Below are 17,678 nucleotides of genomic sequence, written 5' to 3'. Positions count from 1 at the left end.
TGACTGTGCCTGCTCTCCGCACGGAGCTCATGTCTTCCCATCCTCTTCTGCTACCAACCACACGGGAAAAATCTTGGAGGGCCATGGTGATTTCTGGTGACTGCCTTGGGGGTGTGTATTGTATAGGGTGGGGACAGCATCCTAGAGATGGCTTAAAGTGCACAAGCTTATCATAAGTTCATTCTCCCACCACGCCTGGGGTCCCTCACTCTTATTTTATAATGGAACTTTTTCACTTAAAAAATTCTTGTTTCTTTCTGACTTTTTTTTGCATTTATTTATTCTGTGTGTTTATGTGCAGGCATACGCATGACTGTGTGTGTGTGTGTGTGTGTGTGGTATGAGTATGTATGGGATTCCTTCTTTCCACCACGTGGGTCTCAGTACTAAATTCGGGTCACCAGGCTTGGCTGCCGGTGACTTTACCCACTGACTGAGCCATCTCATTGGCTTTGCTCCTTTGATCATTTTAATGTGATTTTGTTTGAGTAAATTAAAGGTAAGGAAAGAGATGTGGTGTAACACAAATAACAAAAGCCCAGAGACAGGTATTGGAATTCAACCTGAAGATCAGAGAAGCAAAGTACCAGCCACTGGCTCTTACCTCTAGCTCAAACTGAAATGGCGACCCTGCCGCCCTGAATCCTCAGAATGAGACTGTGTCTGAGAGCTGTCTCCTCCCATTTTATATTCCTCTCTAGTGCTGGGATTAAAGGTGCACACCACTACCGCCTGGCTTCCATGGTAAACTAGTGTGGCTACTGGGATTAAAGGTGTGTGTCACCACTGCCTGGTCTGTGTGGCTAACCAGTGTGGGTGTACTCGCTGATCTTCAGGCAAGCTTTATTTACTAAAATATACAGACAGGATAAAAGGGCAGAATCTACTCTGAAAAGAAAAAAGGGATGATACAGATATGAGACGATAAAAAGGTAGATTATTGGATCGACTTTTAGAAAGCAACTACCAATTTTACATTGGATTGGATTTTTGTGTACAGTGTGGGTCACAAGCAGTGACCTGGCTGAGGAAAAGCATCAAGAAGACAATAAATGAGCTGGAATGAATTGCAGCCATGCAGCTGGATTCCCTCAGAGAGAGAAAGTGCTTACAAGACTTTAATATATGAACCTTAATTCAGATTGCTTAAAACAAAATGAAGCCAAAAGAGGAAAACCCTAGGTCAGATATGGTGGTATAATATGTTCACATTCCCAGGAGGCAGAGGCAGGAGGATTCAGAGTTCAAGGCCAGGTACCCAAACAATCAAACAGTCCCCCTGATATCTCCTAAACCAAAACTTTAAAGAGTGAAGAGTACGTATATTTGCTGCTAAGATTTGATGAGCTGCAGACAAGGAAACTGTATAAAGAGCTTTACTATGGTCCCAGGTTCAAGTTGCTCCTCCATGGCGCCCGGGATTCTCACAGTAGCTCAGGAAACAAGCGCCCAGGATTGAAAAGGAGATCCCACTGTATTGTAAAGGAAGGGAGTCAGAGGGAGCTGAGGGCACAGAGGCAGAAGTTGTAAAGTCCACGTGACACAGCTCCTAGCCCAGGTCTGTGGCAGACCCGGCTTCCCCTACACAACGCCCTCTAGAAGAAACTCAACCACAACAGACAGCGTCTCCGGTCATCCACAATCCAATGCCATGAGCACACTTTCTGATGAAAAGGTTAATGATTTTACCACCGAAAATACTTTGGTTTGAAAATTTTAAAAATATCCCAGCTGTTTTTTCCAGTGGTATTCACACCATAAAATGGCAATGAGAAACAGAGAAGATTTGGGTATATTTTATTCAACTTAATATTTCCAAAATATAATTCAATATATGATCAATATAGAAAGGTATTTATCCATGAAATATTTTAAATTATTTTCAGTTAAGTTTTCAAAATCCAATATGTATTTTACACTTCCTGTGATTATTTGGATACCAAATTTTGATTTAAAATACTTCTCTTTGTATTTAGAGTTCAAAACATCCACACTTGAAAAAGTAGATCCACCTACCCGAGCCTTATATATGTAACACCCAGCTATACTTAACGGTTTTCCCAGCAACCGAACTGAAAATATGTATTTAAACTTTCAATGCTGAGGCCCATGGTGGCAACAGTTGCCCTGTAGGGGCAGCTCTGACAGGACCAGCCCCAAGGCTGACCTGGCCAGACCGGCTCTCACGGGACTGAAGAGCTCTGAGCAGCAGCTGGTGAAGGCTCTCAGAGGCGTTTTCTGTTTAACTTAAGTGCTCTTGATTGTGTGTTCCCCTGACAATGCTACATTTTCTTGTGAACTTTAACCAGAACTGCTTCCTGCTGGGTTAGGAAGAGGCTTTGCAGGGGAACTCAGAAGAACTTCCCGCTATGTCTTTCTCTGAGGTGCTACTCGAACCTCCAGAACATTATTCAAAGGGGGTACCACGACATATGTTTTCAGGACAAGATGAAACAGGTCTGGGTGTCTATTCACATGGCTTAGTTCCCGAAAGTCAAAGCAAATCGCTTTTCATGCTCACAATCCAGAAACAGCTCTGCCATTCCCTGTACGACCTCATCACAGGTCATCACAGGTCACGTGTATAAGGCAAATGCTAAACCATTAGGTACAACACTCCATGATGACAGCTGTGGAATTTCCTATTTAACCTCACATCTGTGTGATCTTTAACATTATAAACCCAATGATCAAAATAGATACTAAAATCTTTACCACAGTGAATAATTAGCCTTGCACTCAAACTCCTGCAGAAATGGAAGACTTGAGTTCCAGCCTCTCCAGCGGTGGGATGGGGCAGGCTGCTCCCCTCACATCCTGGCTGTCAACCGTCTGGCCTGCTCCTGAAGCTCCATTTTGGCGATGGCAGAGAGGTGGACTTCGTCAGGTCCATCTGCTAAGCGCAGGGTGCGTATTGTAGCATACCTGGAAGGGTGAGAGAGCGGGGTCACAGACTTTTCAGAGAACACAATGCTATCAGGTCATGTTCACCCCAATCCGAGAAAAGGAAAGAGTACAAGGAACGCGACGTGAGGAAGCCAAGGGTTTCTGAAGCTGCCATTTTAACGTCCCCAGCTCAGGAAGATTCAAGATGGCTGCCCAGAGGCGCAGATCACCGGACTGTGGGAACTGGTACTTGTGAGGGGAGCTTCTTTACTGTGGCTAAGAACTTTGGTGGCGGAATCAGAGTGATCCACTGTCTCCACAGACCACGCAGGAGTGGGGACACTGTGGCAGTTCAGACAATGGTGTAGACAGAACTGAGTGTGGGCTTCTTTCTGTGTGGCTACTCTGACAGTAGGAGCAGTAACCCTGAGCCGTGATCTCAACTGGGTGAAAGGAACTTCCTCGAGGAGGGCTTCTGCTAGTTTTGGTTCCTGCCCTCAGCAGTGAGGGGTCAGACGTGTGTGTAGACCTGAGCAGACAGCGGTCCCTGGCCAGATGCTGCATGTGGGCAGGCAGGATCATCAACCCTCTCTTTACTCTCACATCTGCTCCTGACAATAGTGTGTGGGAGCACAAGGCACAGGCATGGGACCTGAGAGAAATCACATAGGTGTGGTGGTGGGAGCAGACCAGATATCAGAGCTGTGACTCTTGCATGCCGAGGAGGGAACCGAACCCAAGGAAAGTTCCTCTCAACTCTCTTTTGTATTGCTCCATCAAACAGAGGACATACAAAGGAAGGAGAGAGAGTTCTGGGATCTGGAGGTGCCATTGAATACATTTTTAGAATACAAGGCAAGGGGAAAAAGCTCAGCGGATATAAAATCCATTCAGTGAAACAGTAGAGACATAGGACCTCATATAGACATGACGGGAGAGGTTATCACCATGGCAGACTGTATGCAGCTGCCAATGGTACAAGGTGGAACAGGAATTGTATCTGCAAGAGAATGGTACCCAGCCACGTGGAGGGCTATCCTTTTTAGACTCTCCACAGATTCCTCAGCACAAAACCATAGGCCAGGAAGGATTGTATTCCAGTTGTGAAAGGAGGTAGCTGCCAAACAAGATCACAACACCCGGCTGAGCTAGCCTTTAGAAACAGGAGAGACGCTTTTCACAACAAGCAGAATCTGGGGACCATGCCCAGCAGACAGGCTTACAAACCAAGTGTCAGGGAGTCCTGCATCCAGAAGAGAAAGAAAGCAGTTCTAGAAGCTAGGGGTGGCCCTTTTGGCACGGTGCTCACCTAGAATGCAAGGGCCCTGAGTTTGATCCCCAGCACCGCATCAAAGCCAGATGTGATGTCACAAGCCTATATTTCTAGCACTTGGGAGTTAGAGACAAGAGGATCATCAGAAGTTCAAGGTCTTCCTTTGCTACAGAGCAAGTTGAGTTTGAGGCTAGCCTGGGCTACAGGAGATTTTTAATCTCAAACAAAAAAGTGAGAGTCCAATCAAACAAATGAATATTTTTTAAATATTTATTTATTTATTATGTATACAATGGTCTATCTGTATGTATGTTTGCAGGCCAGAAGAGGGCACCAGACCTCATTACAGATGGTTATGAGCCACCATGTGGTTGCTGGGAATTGAACTCAGAACCTTTGGAAGAGCAGGCAATGCTCTTAACCACTAAGCCATCTCTCCAGCCCAAATAAATATTTTTTTAAAAGCTCCCATCCATCACTGCAGGCTGCGTACATATTTGGAAACGTCATAATGAACTCCATTGTCTACTGTATATATAGTTAACACATGTAACTAGATAACACATTACTAAATAAAAGCCCCAACTCGGGGAAAGCAAAATGCTCTGTTTGGTTTTGAAGCAGGGCCTCTCTGTGTGGCTAGGGCTGGTCTCTAACTTGTCACATGCTCCAGGCAGAAGTCCCTCTCAGTCTTCCTGTCATTACCCAATCCCCAAGGACTGTAATTTCAGTCAGGTACCACCACGCTGGCCAAAGGGCGAAACTTTACAGTAAGGCCTAAGTGGGCTGCTCTCACGCGTGGTTTGCTCATTATCCGACCTGATGGGAACCAAGAGCTCTGATGGCAGTCACAGCAGCCGACAGAACGGCGGTGCAGTTAGCTCCTTCTTAGGTTAAAGATGGACATGGGTAAGACGGCCCCCACAGTGAGACAAGAACATGACACAGTGCATGTGTGGAGAAGGGCAAGTGGGGAACAGGGAACTTTCCGTCATGTCCCCCAGTAGCCAGCACGAGACGGTCATTGCCACCAATACTGCAAACTCAGCTGCTGCCTCTTGGTGGGTGGACACAGGGCCTGGCTCTGGGCCCCTCCATGACTCTGGGCCCTCCCCTTCTTCCTGCTTCTAGGTGGAACTCCGTGTGGGAGCACAGAAGCCCTCAGCGCACCCCTCAGGCAAAGGCTAACAAAGCTGTGCTAAGAGCAGCTTTCTTAGAGCCAAAGTCCACTGTAACCCCCCAGGTCACTGCACTCTCAGGAACATACAGGAAGCATCCTTAATGTTTTCCTAAACAATTACCGTCAAAGCATCTGTAGATTAAAACCTGATTTCATCTTTTGATTGACACTTATTTCAATCTTCATGTTTTCAAGTACATTAGTTTGAAAATTTTTGTGTATGGTGTTGGTACATGCGTGTGTGTGTGCATGCACACACACTACGGTGCCTATGAGGAGATCAGAGGACAACAATCGTGGGTACTGATCCTCACCTTGCCCTTTGTTCACTGCTTTGGAAGCCAGGCTAGCTCCCCTTGCCTCTGCCTCCCAGCTTGAAGCAGTGAAACTACAGACACTGTACCCACCTTTAGCTGGGTGCCTGAAATTCAAACTCAGGATCGCACACCTGCAGGGAGAGCATTTCCTCCACCAAATCATCTCCCCGACACTCGGTGTAAATATTCTTAGGTGACATGCACTTACATTCGAGCCAGAGGGTAATCCTGGGAAACGCCCGCCCCTCCGTACACCTGGATGGCCCGGTCAGCTATTTTGCAGATGGCTTTGGGGGCAGCCACTTTGATCATTGCAATCTACAAAAGCAAGATAGGAAAAGAATGTTCGTCTCTCAGACTATACACAGTGTGCCAGCATTTGAGAGAATTGGCAGTTCTCTGTGAAGTAAAACAAGGAAACGTTCCCACACCCGAGTCACCACTAAACAGGATCTGTGCTGGAGGCCAACAGAAGGCTGCAGCGTTAAAGCAAGGGCTTTATTTCAGTCAGCAGTGATGCTCTGGGAAGGGATCTTGCTTCCAGGCGACATCTGTTTCTAAGCTGCCTTGTTTCCAAAGGGATTTCAGGCGGACGTATAAATCATACGCAGACTGTTTGTGGTCACACAAAGTCCATGGTCTTCGCTCCATTAATCAGGTTTTTTTTCTTAGAAATATTATGAGTTTTTAGAATAAAATAAGTACGCCCTCACTCCAGATCAGCTGGATCCGTGAGAAGGCAGGCAACAATAGGTGGAATTCACAGTGTGGGGGAATTGTCCCATATGCTCCATTATCTAGCCTGATGCCCAAGGCAGAGAGATACTAGAGACGCTTTGGACACAAGGTGCAGTGGGCACCATCGATTCCAGGTATGCAGACAGCCCAGGACTTAAGGCGCTCTGCATCCTGAAAGCCATTGCCTTAGGCCAGCAGGTAACAGACATTCAGTCTTTAAACCAAAACCACAAGGAGACTTCCTGTAATCTGAGTGTCATGGGGGGGGGGCACAGACCCTGAAACAGCCAGTGGGTGGGAGAGGCGGAGAGGACCCTGCAGCTGGTGGTGCAGGGGTGGAGTGGGTGGGCAGCTCACCTCCTTCCTGGCTGCAGCACTGCCCACGGTGTCTATACTGTGCGCTGCTTTCAGGGTCAGCAAGCGGACCTCCTCGATGGCTATGCGACTTTTAGCGATCCAGTGAGCCACAACCTCCTGGAGGAGAGCGAGGGGAGGATCAGTGTGGTCTTGTAGTTTGATCAACTTTTTCTGGGACAGTGGTAGCCCACAAGCCCTGCTGTATAGTTTTTGCTGTATATAAATCTGAGTCTCTTGAAAAAAAACACCAGCCTAGCTACAAACCTGTGAAATACCACAGTTAAAATGAGAAGACTGTAGAACTGTTGCTTGCTCAGAAATAATTTGTTTTGGGTGTTTTAGAATATGTGCATATGCACACGCGCACGTGTACATGTGTGTGTGTGTGTGTGTGTGTGTGCGCGTGCGCGCGCACGCGCGCGCACATGTGCATATCTTGTGCCACGATCTCCAAGCTCAGGCTGTCAGGCATGGTGGCAGATGTCTATTTTGGGTATCTTGATTTCTGCTGTTATATGATGGCTGAACTGCCAACCACCCTTTGTGGTCCTTGTGAACACTAATTACAGCCCCACTGACATTCTGCAGTGTACAACGGAGGAACTGGTTCTAACCAGACTCGATCATTCCCAGCACACTTTCAGGACGACCCACCCCTTTACTGTGATGGTATGTATTAAAAATGACCTTTCCCCTTAAAGAAGTGTCTTGTACCTATAACCCCAACACTCAGGAAGTAGAGGCTGAAGAATCAGGAGTTCAAGGCTAGCCTAGGCTACATGAGACCCTGTCAACAAAACAAAACAACTAGGGCTGCAGAGAGGGCCTGGTGATTAAAAGCACTGGCTGTTTTTCCAGAGGACCCAGTCGTCAGTTCCCAGCACCCACACAACAGCTTACAACCATCTATAACTCCAGTTCCAGAGGATCTGATGCTCTCTTCTGGTTCACACGCAGTGCAGGCAAAACACCCATACACATAACGAACAAACAGAGCCCACCCCCAGACAAGCGGGAAGACCTCATGGGAACAGCTCTGCGAGTTTAACACACAGGTGTGACGTACAACAGTCTCCTCCCGCAAGCTCCCCAGTGCAGCGGTGGGCTGGTCTCATAGCCCCACACTCCCAACCCCCGTGACAGGTCGCCCCATAGCTTTGCCTTTTCCAGGGTGTGTAACGCTGTGCAGTGAGATCATCTGGCAAGGTTTTGACGGGGAACGGCTGCTTTCACCCAGTGTAATGCTTTGAATTCTACCCAAGTCCATCTGTTCTTTAACTGTCAGGGATGCTTGTTACTGAGAATGACTCCGTTCTGGGGATGGGCACTGTCTGCTTGCCCATTCATCTGCCGAGGGACACTGGGGCCGTGCCAACTTCTGGTTGACAGAGCTTCTGTAAACCTTTCCATACAGGCTTTGGGATAAGTATGACTTCTTTGTTTTATTGTTTTATAATTTATTTACTTTTATCTCATTTGCATTAGTATTTTACCTCCATGTATGTCTGTGTGAGGGTGTCAGACCTTGGCATTAGAGACAGTTGTTAGCCGCCATGTGGGTGCTGGGAATTGACCTAAGTCCTCTGGAAGAGCAGTCAGTGCTCTTAACCGCTGAGCCATCCCTCCAGCCTCCTCATTTTATCGTTTTAAAAAGCAAACACCAGAAGCAGAATTGTTTGCCAATGGATAACATTTATAAGAAATAATTGGCTGCCAGGCAGTGGAGGTGCACATGTTTAATCTCAGCACTCGGGAGGCAGAGCCAGGCGAATCTCTGAGTTCAAGGCCAGCCTGGTAGCAAATTCTAGGACAGGCAAGGAAGGCTACACAGAGAAATCATGTTTTAAAAATCAAAAAGAAAAGGAGATAGATAGATAGATAGATAGATAGATAGATAGATAGATAGATAGATAGAGAGTTGGTTTAAGTGGTTGTACTAGGTAGTGTTTATACTGCTGACTGACAATTCTAGATGTTTCCCAAGCACTGGGTACTGTTAGTAATCCTTTAGTCAGAGATATTTCACAGTGGTACCAGCCTGCATTCTTGGCACTTTTGGTCTTCCTTTGATGTATTTATTTGCTATTGGCAAGTCTGTTCTTACAAGACTTGAAGCAATGTTCTTGAAATATGACAGAGCAAAATATGCAAAACAAAGGGGAAAAGATGTGTCATGCAAACACAATCAGATGGCAGGGAAAGCGAACTTCAAAGCAGAACTGCGTGGGAAAGCAAAGGGTCTAGAGTACCTGGAACATTTAAAGAGGAGAGTGAAGTGAGAGAATTTAGTCCAGCTTATTTTGAGACGAGTTGTATAAAAATGTGCAGTACTGGTAGACAAAGACTCACAGAGAGTTCAGACATATGAGAACCAGAAATAAAACAGCAGCGAATGACCTCTGTAGATGGAGAAAAGACACTACTCCACCAAGTGTTGGAACAAACGAACAGACAGGAACAGGACTGTGAAGGCCCATGCCTTACATTATGACTGCTGTTCTCCAGGACAAAGTGCAAGATCTTGGGAAAACAGTCAGATAAAACCTTCAGCACAGACGGGCAAAACAAAGGCCCTCAGACTGATGCCTGAACATGGGCCACAAAGACAACAGGACAAGTGAAGGTCACTACAGTAGGATACTTCTGCTCCATGAAAGACCCTGTTAAAGGATGGGGAAAAAACGCCAAGGGGGGGGGATACTTGAAAACCACAGAGCTGGTAGAGTACAGTGCCCAGAATGTAAGCTAACTCAGTAGAAAACATCAAACTATCGAGGTAGACAATGGACATCAGACACAAGCCCAAAGGAAGGATGTGGCAAATAATGACAAGATGTCCCTATAAGGGTGACATAAAGAATTTGACATATCAGTATAAGCCAATCAGAATGCCCACATAAAGAAAACGGTGGCACCAACACATGCTGGTGGGGATGCACAGAAACTGGACCCCTCACATACAGCTTGTGGGCTGAACAGACAATGACACATTGCCCAGGAACCGTTCTCTCGGCTTGCATCTCAGGGAAATGATGTTAGTATTCACCCACTACCAGCTGCATAACAACCCAAGACATAAAATCACAAATGGCGCAGGTGTCCCTTAGCAGATGCAAAGCTCACCTGTAGTGAGGCTTGGTGTGGGACAATTCTATATTCTGTCCATTATATTTTAAATAAATGCTGATTGGCCAGTAGCCAGGCAGGAAGTAGAGGTGGGATAATGAGAACAGGAGTATTCTGGGAAGAAGGAAGCTCCTCCTGCAGTCCTGCCCAGACACCAAAGAAGCAGGATGTGACCTGCCCCACTGAAAAAGGTACTGAGAAATGTGGCTAACATATATAAGAATAATGGGTTAATATATGTTATAAGAGCTAATACAAAGCCTGAGCAAATGGGCCAATCAGTTTATAACTTACGTAGACCTTCTGTGTGATTCTCTGGGACCTAACGACTGTGGGAACTGGGCAGGACAGAAACCCCAACAAGCAGGCCCTCATGTTACAGAGGCTAAGCAAAGAGATGATGCTCGGCGGTACTGCTGGCTACTGAATCGCACAGCTTGTGGTTGTCCAAAGAACAGTGACTGGGGGAGACAGTCAACCCCCAAATGCTTACATATTATATAATCCCATGTCTGGAATGAAAAGAGGACTTCAAGTGGAGCAGGTCATGGTTGCTAGGAGTCAATGAAGATGTGGTGTTGAGAGGAAGTAAGTTTGCTCCATGAAAGGACAGCCTAAATGAGCCTATGCTGATGGGAAATCTGTAGCCTCACGATATCCATGGCAACATCAACATCATCTCAGAAGCAACTGGGCTTTCATAATTCAGCAGGGGAGTGCAGGAGGCATAGTAAATGATCCCAGATGATCAAAATGGATTTTTCCGGGTTCCCAATTTTAAAGACAGAACTATTGTTTACGACGCTTGCTAAGCCTGCCCAGCAATTACAGCGCTTGATTCAAGCCGTGGGAATCTCCCACAGTCATCTTATGCTCAGCCATCCTTCCTCAGCCTCCCGTGGCGTCTAAGATTTGAAGTATGTCTAAATGTAGCACGAAATGTAAAATATGCACTCAATTTGAAAACGCAAACTACCTCATTAATCCTATTTTTATATTGATTTCATTGTGATCACATGTATTGAATCAAGTAGAAAAATATTTATTTTTCCGAGACAGGGTTTCTCTCTAATAGCCCTGACATCCTAGAACTCACTCTGTAGACCAGGCTGGCCTCGAACTCACAGAGCTCCACCTGTCTCTGCCTCCCGAGTGCTGGGACTGAAGGCGCGCACCACCACACCTGGCTAACAATGTTTTTTGAAAGAACTTCATCTGCTGCCTCTTACTTTCCAAAACCACAGCCACAGACTCAGCATGGCGGTAGTCTGGGGTCCCAGTACTCAGGTCAGGACTGGCCTGGTGGATGAAAACAGGCTCAGAACTAATTCCAAGCAGGCTGCCAGAAGCTAATGGTTTTTTTTTTTTTTTTTTTTTGATGAATGGCAAACAGGGAAATCACAACTTCATGAATAGACTTAAATGTTCCTCCTTCTTAGCTTTTAGAAGGAAGGACCGAGTTCCCAGCTGGGCCTCCTCAGACCCCAGATTTGCTGAAGAGCACTGACGGGTGAACACTGACCGCTCCGGGAAATAGCCAAATGTATTGACTAAGCTGACATTCTATTTCAGAGCTGCAGTGATCTAGAAGGCAGCTGGAAGAAGTCCTCTCACTCAGGGAAACAAAATGTCATTTTTACAAATTGAAGGAAAGAACTGGAGCGGACTCTTGTTTGCGACATGCCTTCACGTTCTCTCTCTCTGCTTCTGCCAGCTCCATTAATTCGAGCCAGATGGGAGAGGGGTCCAGTAGAAGGAGACACATGTTAAGCCCTCACCGGCATAGCAGGATATATTAAAGAACGGGGGGGGGGGGTTGAAATCCTCCCTGGTGCAGCATTCAAACACCACTCGGGGGGCTGGAGAGATGGCTCAGTGGGTAAGAGCACTGACTGCTCTTCCAGAGGATCTGGGTTTGATTCCGTGCACCCACTCAGCAGCTCACAATTGTCTGTAATTCCAGTTCCAGGGGATCCGATACCCATGGGAAAGCACCAATGCATATAAAATAAAAATTAATTAATTAAATTAAATTTAAAACCCACCACTCAGGTCAGGTGTGCTGGTGTATGCCTTTAATTACAGCACTGGGAGGCAGGAGCAGAGGGGCAGAGGGGCAGAGTTGGGCATCCCACCAGATTTTCCCTTCGCCTTTATCAGGGGCCTGCTGGACACCCCACCAGGCTCTCCCTTTAACTTTATCAGAGGCCTGCTGGACACCCTACCATGTCCTCTGGCACTTACATGACAAGCTCAAAAAGCTACTGGGAAGAAGTCATGGCCAGTGCCGTCGGCAACTCAGAAGTCCCTTTTTGGCAGCAACAGGGCCATATTCATCATGATCCCCCATATCTTCCCACAGTGCTCCTCAACTGCTGATTCCTGTCCTCTCTATACACCAAGGGGCTTCCTCCAGATCGTTACTGCAAATGGTGTATGAGGCTGGCTGCGTTCTTCTTAAAAACAGTGAAACAATGCCCATGTTGAGTGAGCACGAACACTTCGCAAATATTACTGTTAAGTAACTACTGCCGTTGTATTTTGCAGACCCCTCCTCCTTCCAGTTTCTTTTCTGCTACAATGCTACTATTGTTAGCATTTGTATTTATATCTGTACCAGCATTGTAATGACTTCAGCCACATCAGGCTGATACTTCCGGGTTCTAGGGGCCATTCATGTGCAGACAAGCCCCCAGGCAGAAGTGCCTAAGGGCCCCCAGGGATGTTAAAGGGCCCCCTGTGAGCCACGTGTGGTGTGGATTACATCATCCACGTATGACTCAGCTAAGGTCTTGCACACATGCGTGGGTGCGTCATCCACATATGACTCAGTTAGACCTTTGTGTACATGCGTGAGCCCCGTCATCTGCATATGACATAGCCACATCAACCCCTGTGCGCATGCGCTAGGCAGCTTTTAAAAGCTGGACATGCCACCTTCCTCCCTCTCTCTGCACACTGACTTCCCCGGGCCTGTGCATGCCCCCTCTAATAAACTCCTAAGCGGGTTTGTTGTGTGTTCCGTGTTTCCTTCTCACTCACGCTAGGTAATTTCAAGCACTGCTCTCAAAACCAACATTGAAGATGGAGTGCTTCACAAGGCAAACACAGCTTATAAAAACCTACGGGAAAGCTGGGTGTGCTGGTGGTGCACGCCTTTAATCCTAGCCCTTGGGAGGTAGAGGCAGATAGCTCTCTGAGTTCAAGGCCAGCCTGGTCTACAAACTGAGTTCCAAGATAGCCATGGCTACACAGTGAAACCATATAGAAAAACAAAAACAAAACAACAACAACAAAAAAAGGAAGACAGAAAGAAAGAAAAAAAAAAGCCGCTGTGAAACATTCTGAGGTTATAGCTGTGCAGGGGACTCATGCAATAAAACACATGTGTGCAGTAAACACAATACCTCCGTCAACACAAGATAGACCTAATACTAGCATGTGAGCAGCAGTAAGATTAAATACCTAATACTAAGTTTCTTGTTTCTTAAAAATTAGAAGAGAACATCTCTCTTGTAGGTTCTCCAGGGCCTGTAGCTATCCCACTTCCCTCTGCTGATATACACAACTTAATTTTCCTGTATATTTATAACAATATTCATAGTGGGTTGTTAATAACAGACACAACAGTATATAATTTATAGATGAAAATTCAAAAACCATGTACCACCAATTAAATGCTGGCTCCATTTTTATGTTTCTCCATCAGTAGCAAACTGGCTTCCTCCAGAGTCAGCTCATCCCATTATTTAATCTATCATTGAATATTTCTTCTTTCTCTAAATTATGTACTGTTATGGAATAATCTTTTTGTATACTGTGAAGATGTGTCTTTGCCAAGGTGCCTTCTGATTTGTTTAATAAAAGAACTGACTGACCAATAGCTAGGCAGGAAGAGGTTAGGCAAGACTTGAAGACAGAAAGTACAGGGGAGGGGGGAAGGGTGGGATCAAGCAGGAGATGAAACTGCCTTGCTGAAATAAAGTGCCACCACCTGGTAGAGCACAGATAAGAAATATGGATGAATTTAGATGTAAGGGCTAGTTAGTAATAAGCCTAAACTATTGGATGAGCATTTATAATTAACAATAACTCTGTGTGGTTATTTGGGAATCAGATGGTGGGACAGAGCTGACCAGTGGTCCCCATGAAAAACTCTGCCTACAATGTACTGTTTTCCTCTATGTTTACACTTATCTGTTCTAATTCCCTCCCAAAACCCAAAGGAAAAGGCTAGTTCTTTTACTATGACAGTCCCCCAAGTCCTCAGTGAGCTGTGATGTGCTAGGCCTCTCTACACTCTCTATGCTGGGTATTGAAGCATTAACGATTTGCTAATGTTTCACAGGGAAAAGCAGCTTCTCACGCAGGACGTGACCACGCCCTCAGCAGAGATTCTCCAGCTCACTTAGAGGAAACCACTCCAGCACACAGGCTCCTCTCACTAAGGTCAGAGTAGGTTAGCAGGCTACAGCAAGCTCCCGGACATTCAAGATCCTCTTACGTGCTCGTACAGCTTCTTCTTGAAGGCTACCCTCTGTACTGCCCGTTCACACATGAGCTGCAGAATGCGCTCGGCCAAACCCACGCTTCTCATGCAGTGGTGGATTCTTCCAGGTCCAAGGCGGCCTTGGGAAATTTCAAACCCCCTGCCTTCACCTGTGAGAAGGCAAGCAGAACGTGGTGAGGGTGACTCAGCCAGTCCCTTTTATCTACACGACTTCTAGGAAAGGCGGAGCTGTCCTTACTATAAAGAGTCTTTGGTGAGGAAAGAGTCAAGTTTGCGATCAAGTTCATTAGGCTGTAGGGGAATCTGGATTCCAGTCTAATGTAAGGACTGTCCCCTGAGTAAAGTGCCAATGGCTACAAAGAAAGCTGAGATGCTGTCCCTGCCTTAAGAATCTGGAGTCCAGGAAAAAAGGCTGTGAATAAGGGAGACACAGAGAGATAAAGAAAGGCAAAGGCGGGGCAGTTTGTCCTCCATTGTGATCCCAGGGTCTGTGTGTGGGGGTGGGGTGGAAATGAGAGGAAAAACCACCCTGTGACGGTTGGGAGGTTTCCAGTGAATGGAGAGATGACGTCACCTCAGGCATGTAGTGAACATGTAAAATTTTATTCCGTCTATTCTCTCTTGGATCTGAATCAAATGCAAGTATTGACATTTTCTTAAAACTAGTAGGGAGCCCATGACCTCGCTTTAGAAAAAGCATGTTGCTCTCAGTTGGATAATGTTTGTATTCAGTTATGTTTCTAGCTGTTATAAGACACAAGACTCTCATTTAACACTGAGATAAAACCATATCAACCCAGAGAAGAAAAATACACAAAATGAACATTTTCCTTGATAATTGGAATAAGATGGGAGGTATCTAAACTAATGATGTATATCTTTTACAGATTCAGACCTGGGAATAGAAATACACAATACTGTGTGTGTGTGTGGGGGGGGTAATACTTACCCAGTATTAAATTGGTAGCAGGAACTCGCACATGATTAAAATGGACCTCCCAGTGCCCACCATGTTCATTATCTACAAAACAGAAAATGATCATTTAAAATACAAAATAAGTTGAGCAAAGATGTCACAGTGACTCTGCTATAAAGTATAATTATATTTTATATTATTATATAAGGTATAATTATATAATATTACCACATATTTTATTATATTTATATTACACAATTATACTTTATGTTAATAATTATATAATAGAATCATAATTATTCAGTGAAAGTAGCATTTCAAAGATGAATATATTGTGGACAGGGTAGAACTCAGCCTTCAGCACACAGCACTCGATGTCACAGCAAACTCAACTGTTGGAGTTAGAAGAGGTCTCAGAAACCGTTTGATAGATGTTTGTAATCTGTCATCTGAGGTTGTAAAGCTATGGAAATGGAAGGCTCCATGGCACACATGTCCATACAAATGACCCAAAGGTCAGTTGGTTTGGGGGAAAAGATTCAAAGAAACTCTAAAAATCCAAAACAGATGGCTGGGGAGACAGCTTAGCTGATAAAGGGTCTGCCCAGTGCCATAAAGACCTGAGTTCAAATCCCCAGCACCCACATAGATCCCAGGGATGCTCATGGACATCTGTAGCCCTAGCAGTGGTAGGGCAGAGACAGGCAGAGTCAGAGTTTGGATTCCGTGAGAAAGCCTGCCTTGAAAGACAGGGCCGAGCCGGGCAGTGGAAGACATTTGATGCTAACACTGGCTTCCACATGCACGACACAGATACACGTGCACACAGGCATGATACACTCCACACCCAGAAACGTAATTAAGAAAATTAAAACCCTCCAAGCATAAAAGCGAGCAACATTTCTGGAGTTTGTTTGTTTGTTTATTATTTTGCTGTGGAAACTGATAGTCAAGAATGCCGAGGAACTTGGTCAAGGGGTCAGGCAGGCTCAGTGGGTGACAAAGCAGAAATGCAATCATCGTTCTGTCTCCCACTCTTGGACTGCACTGGTGAGGTCCTAGTTCATAAGCCGGGACACTTCTCACCTTCACGTCTTTCATTCTCCCAAGTGGAAGGACCTTGATCTACTGCAGTCACAAAACCTCTCGATGAGTGGATGACCTTCGTGTCACAAGCACAGGGTGTGTGCCCAGGATGGGTGGCAGGGAACAAGTAGCCTTGCTTAGAAATTCCACCCAAGGGCAGAGTCAAAGGAAGTGTTTTGTACTCAACTAAATCAGAATTCATCGCATGGCTTACTAACAACTCTTATGGGTTAAGAGAACTGAACACAGAGATAAAAAATAAATAAAACATTTTAGTGAGCATGTCAAATTGGTTTATCCATGTTTCATTCTCCCCTGAAGAGAGCCACTGTGTGACCAGGCATCCATTTCCAGGATGAGAAGATGAGAAACTCCCACTGCTTACTTATTTTCAGTGTTTTAAATGTGGACTCTTTTTTTTTTTTTTTTAAACCACAATTGAGGTTTCTTTTCTAAGTATACAAACACACGTAAAGAGTAGGCTGCCAGTCAGGACTGCATCCTGAGGCCAACCTGCCCTTTCCACAGTGTAAGCAGTGAGGCAGGAAGCTGTGCTGCCGCAGCCTGCTCCTTTTCTGCTCCGTCTGGACCTCCCCTAGCACAATGAACAGCAGATGGGGCTGGAGGGACTCCTAAGGGGGGCTCATCTCGGGCCTGCTTCGCAGCCCTGCTGACTCCGTTCCGCGCTTCTGCAGACTCCACCTTCCTGCATGTGATACCCAGGCTTGTTTATGAGTGCTCACCCATGTAGCCGAACACTGGCAAAGGCCGTATGAGTTCTACTCCAGGTGTGTCCATTGGAACAAGAATCATGCTGTGTTGTTTGTGTCTGCAGAAAGGAGAGACAGCATTAGGGAATCAGTGCTAAGAGTTGAGACGATTGTTATTGTCGTGAGATCACATGAGCAAGGACGGCTGGAATGGTACGCACTTAGCCAGTCTGTCCCAGGCTGCGAACTGGGACAGACACAAGGGTTCACAAATGAACAAACCCGGAGGTTCCTCACTACTCCACAATGGTAAAGGTCAACTGATATCCCAAATCAAACATTTTAAGACAATTGTCTTTAATACATACATCCAAAGGCTTCCGTATTTCGGACAACTCTGAACATTTTTATTTCTCTCCCTCTCTTCTACAGTACCAATGACTGAACCAAGACCTTGGACACGACAGGTAAATTCTCTGCCGCTGAACAATAAAAAGTGTCAATTTCTAGTTGCCTTATCCAAATATCTTTCAAGGTTCATGAACACTTTATCCTCCCTCCCTACCCACCCCCTTTCAA

The 17,678-nt window shown here is 45.7% G+C and overlaps 1 protein-coding gene across 1 annotated transcript in view; it reads right to left on the bottom strand.

Moving 5' to 3' along the window:
* Positions 1–1,780: 1,780 nt before the first annotated feature.
* Acad11 (acyl-CoA dehydrogenase family member 11) overlaps positions 1,781–17,678 on the bottom strand; it is a 72,269-nt gene continuing 56,371 nt past the window's right edge. The window contains exons 15-20 of the mRNA XM_050139519.1: positions 17,133–17,218; positions 15,337–15,408; positions 14,382–14,536; positions 6,752–6,868; positions 5,865–5,974; positions 1,781–2,925 (exon numbers count right to left, since the gene is read on the bottom strand). Coding sequence (XP_049995476.1) covers positions 2,811–2,925; positions 5,865–5,974; positions 6,752–6,868; positions 14,382–14,536; positions 15,337–15,408; positions 17,133–17,218 — 655 coding nt within the window. The 3' untranslated portion in view covers positions 1,781–2,810. The remainder of the gene's footprint in view (positions 2,926–5,864; positions 5,975–6,751; positions 6,869–14,381; positions 14,537–15,336; positions 15,409–17,132; positions 17,219–17,678) is intronic.

Source organism: Alexandromys fortis, unplaced genomic scaffold (genome assembly GCF_014885135.2).
Source record: "Alexandromys fortis isolate MF-2015 unplaced genomic scaffold, M_Fortis_MF-2015_v1.1 scaffold_36, whole genome shotgun sequence".
In the NCBI taxonomy this organism is placed as follows: Eukaryota; Metazoa; Chordata; class Mammalia; order Rodentia; family Cricetidae; genus Alexandromys; species Alexandromys fortis.
The sequence above is the reverse complement of the archived record's forward strand: the minus strand, read 5'-3'. Positions and strand labels throughout refer to the sequence as shown.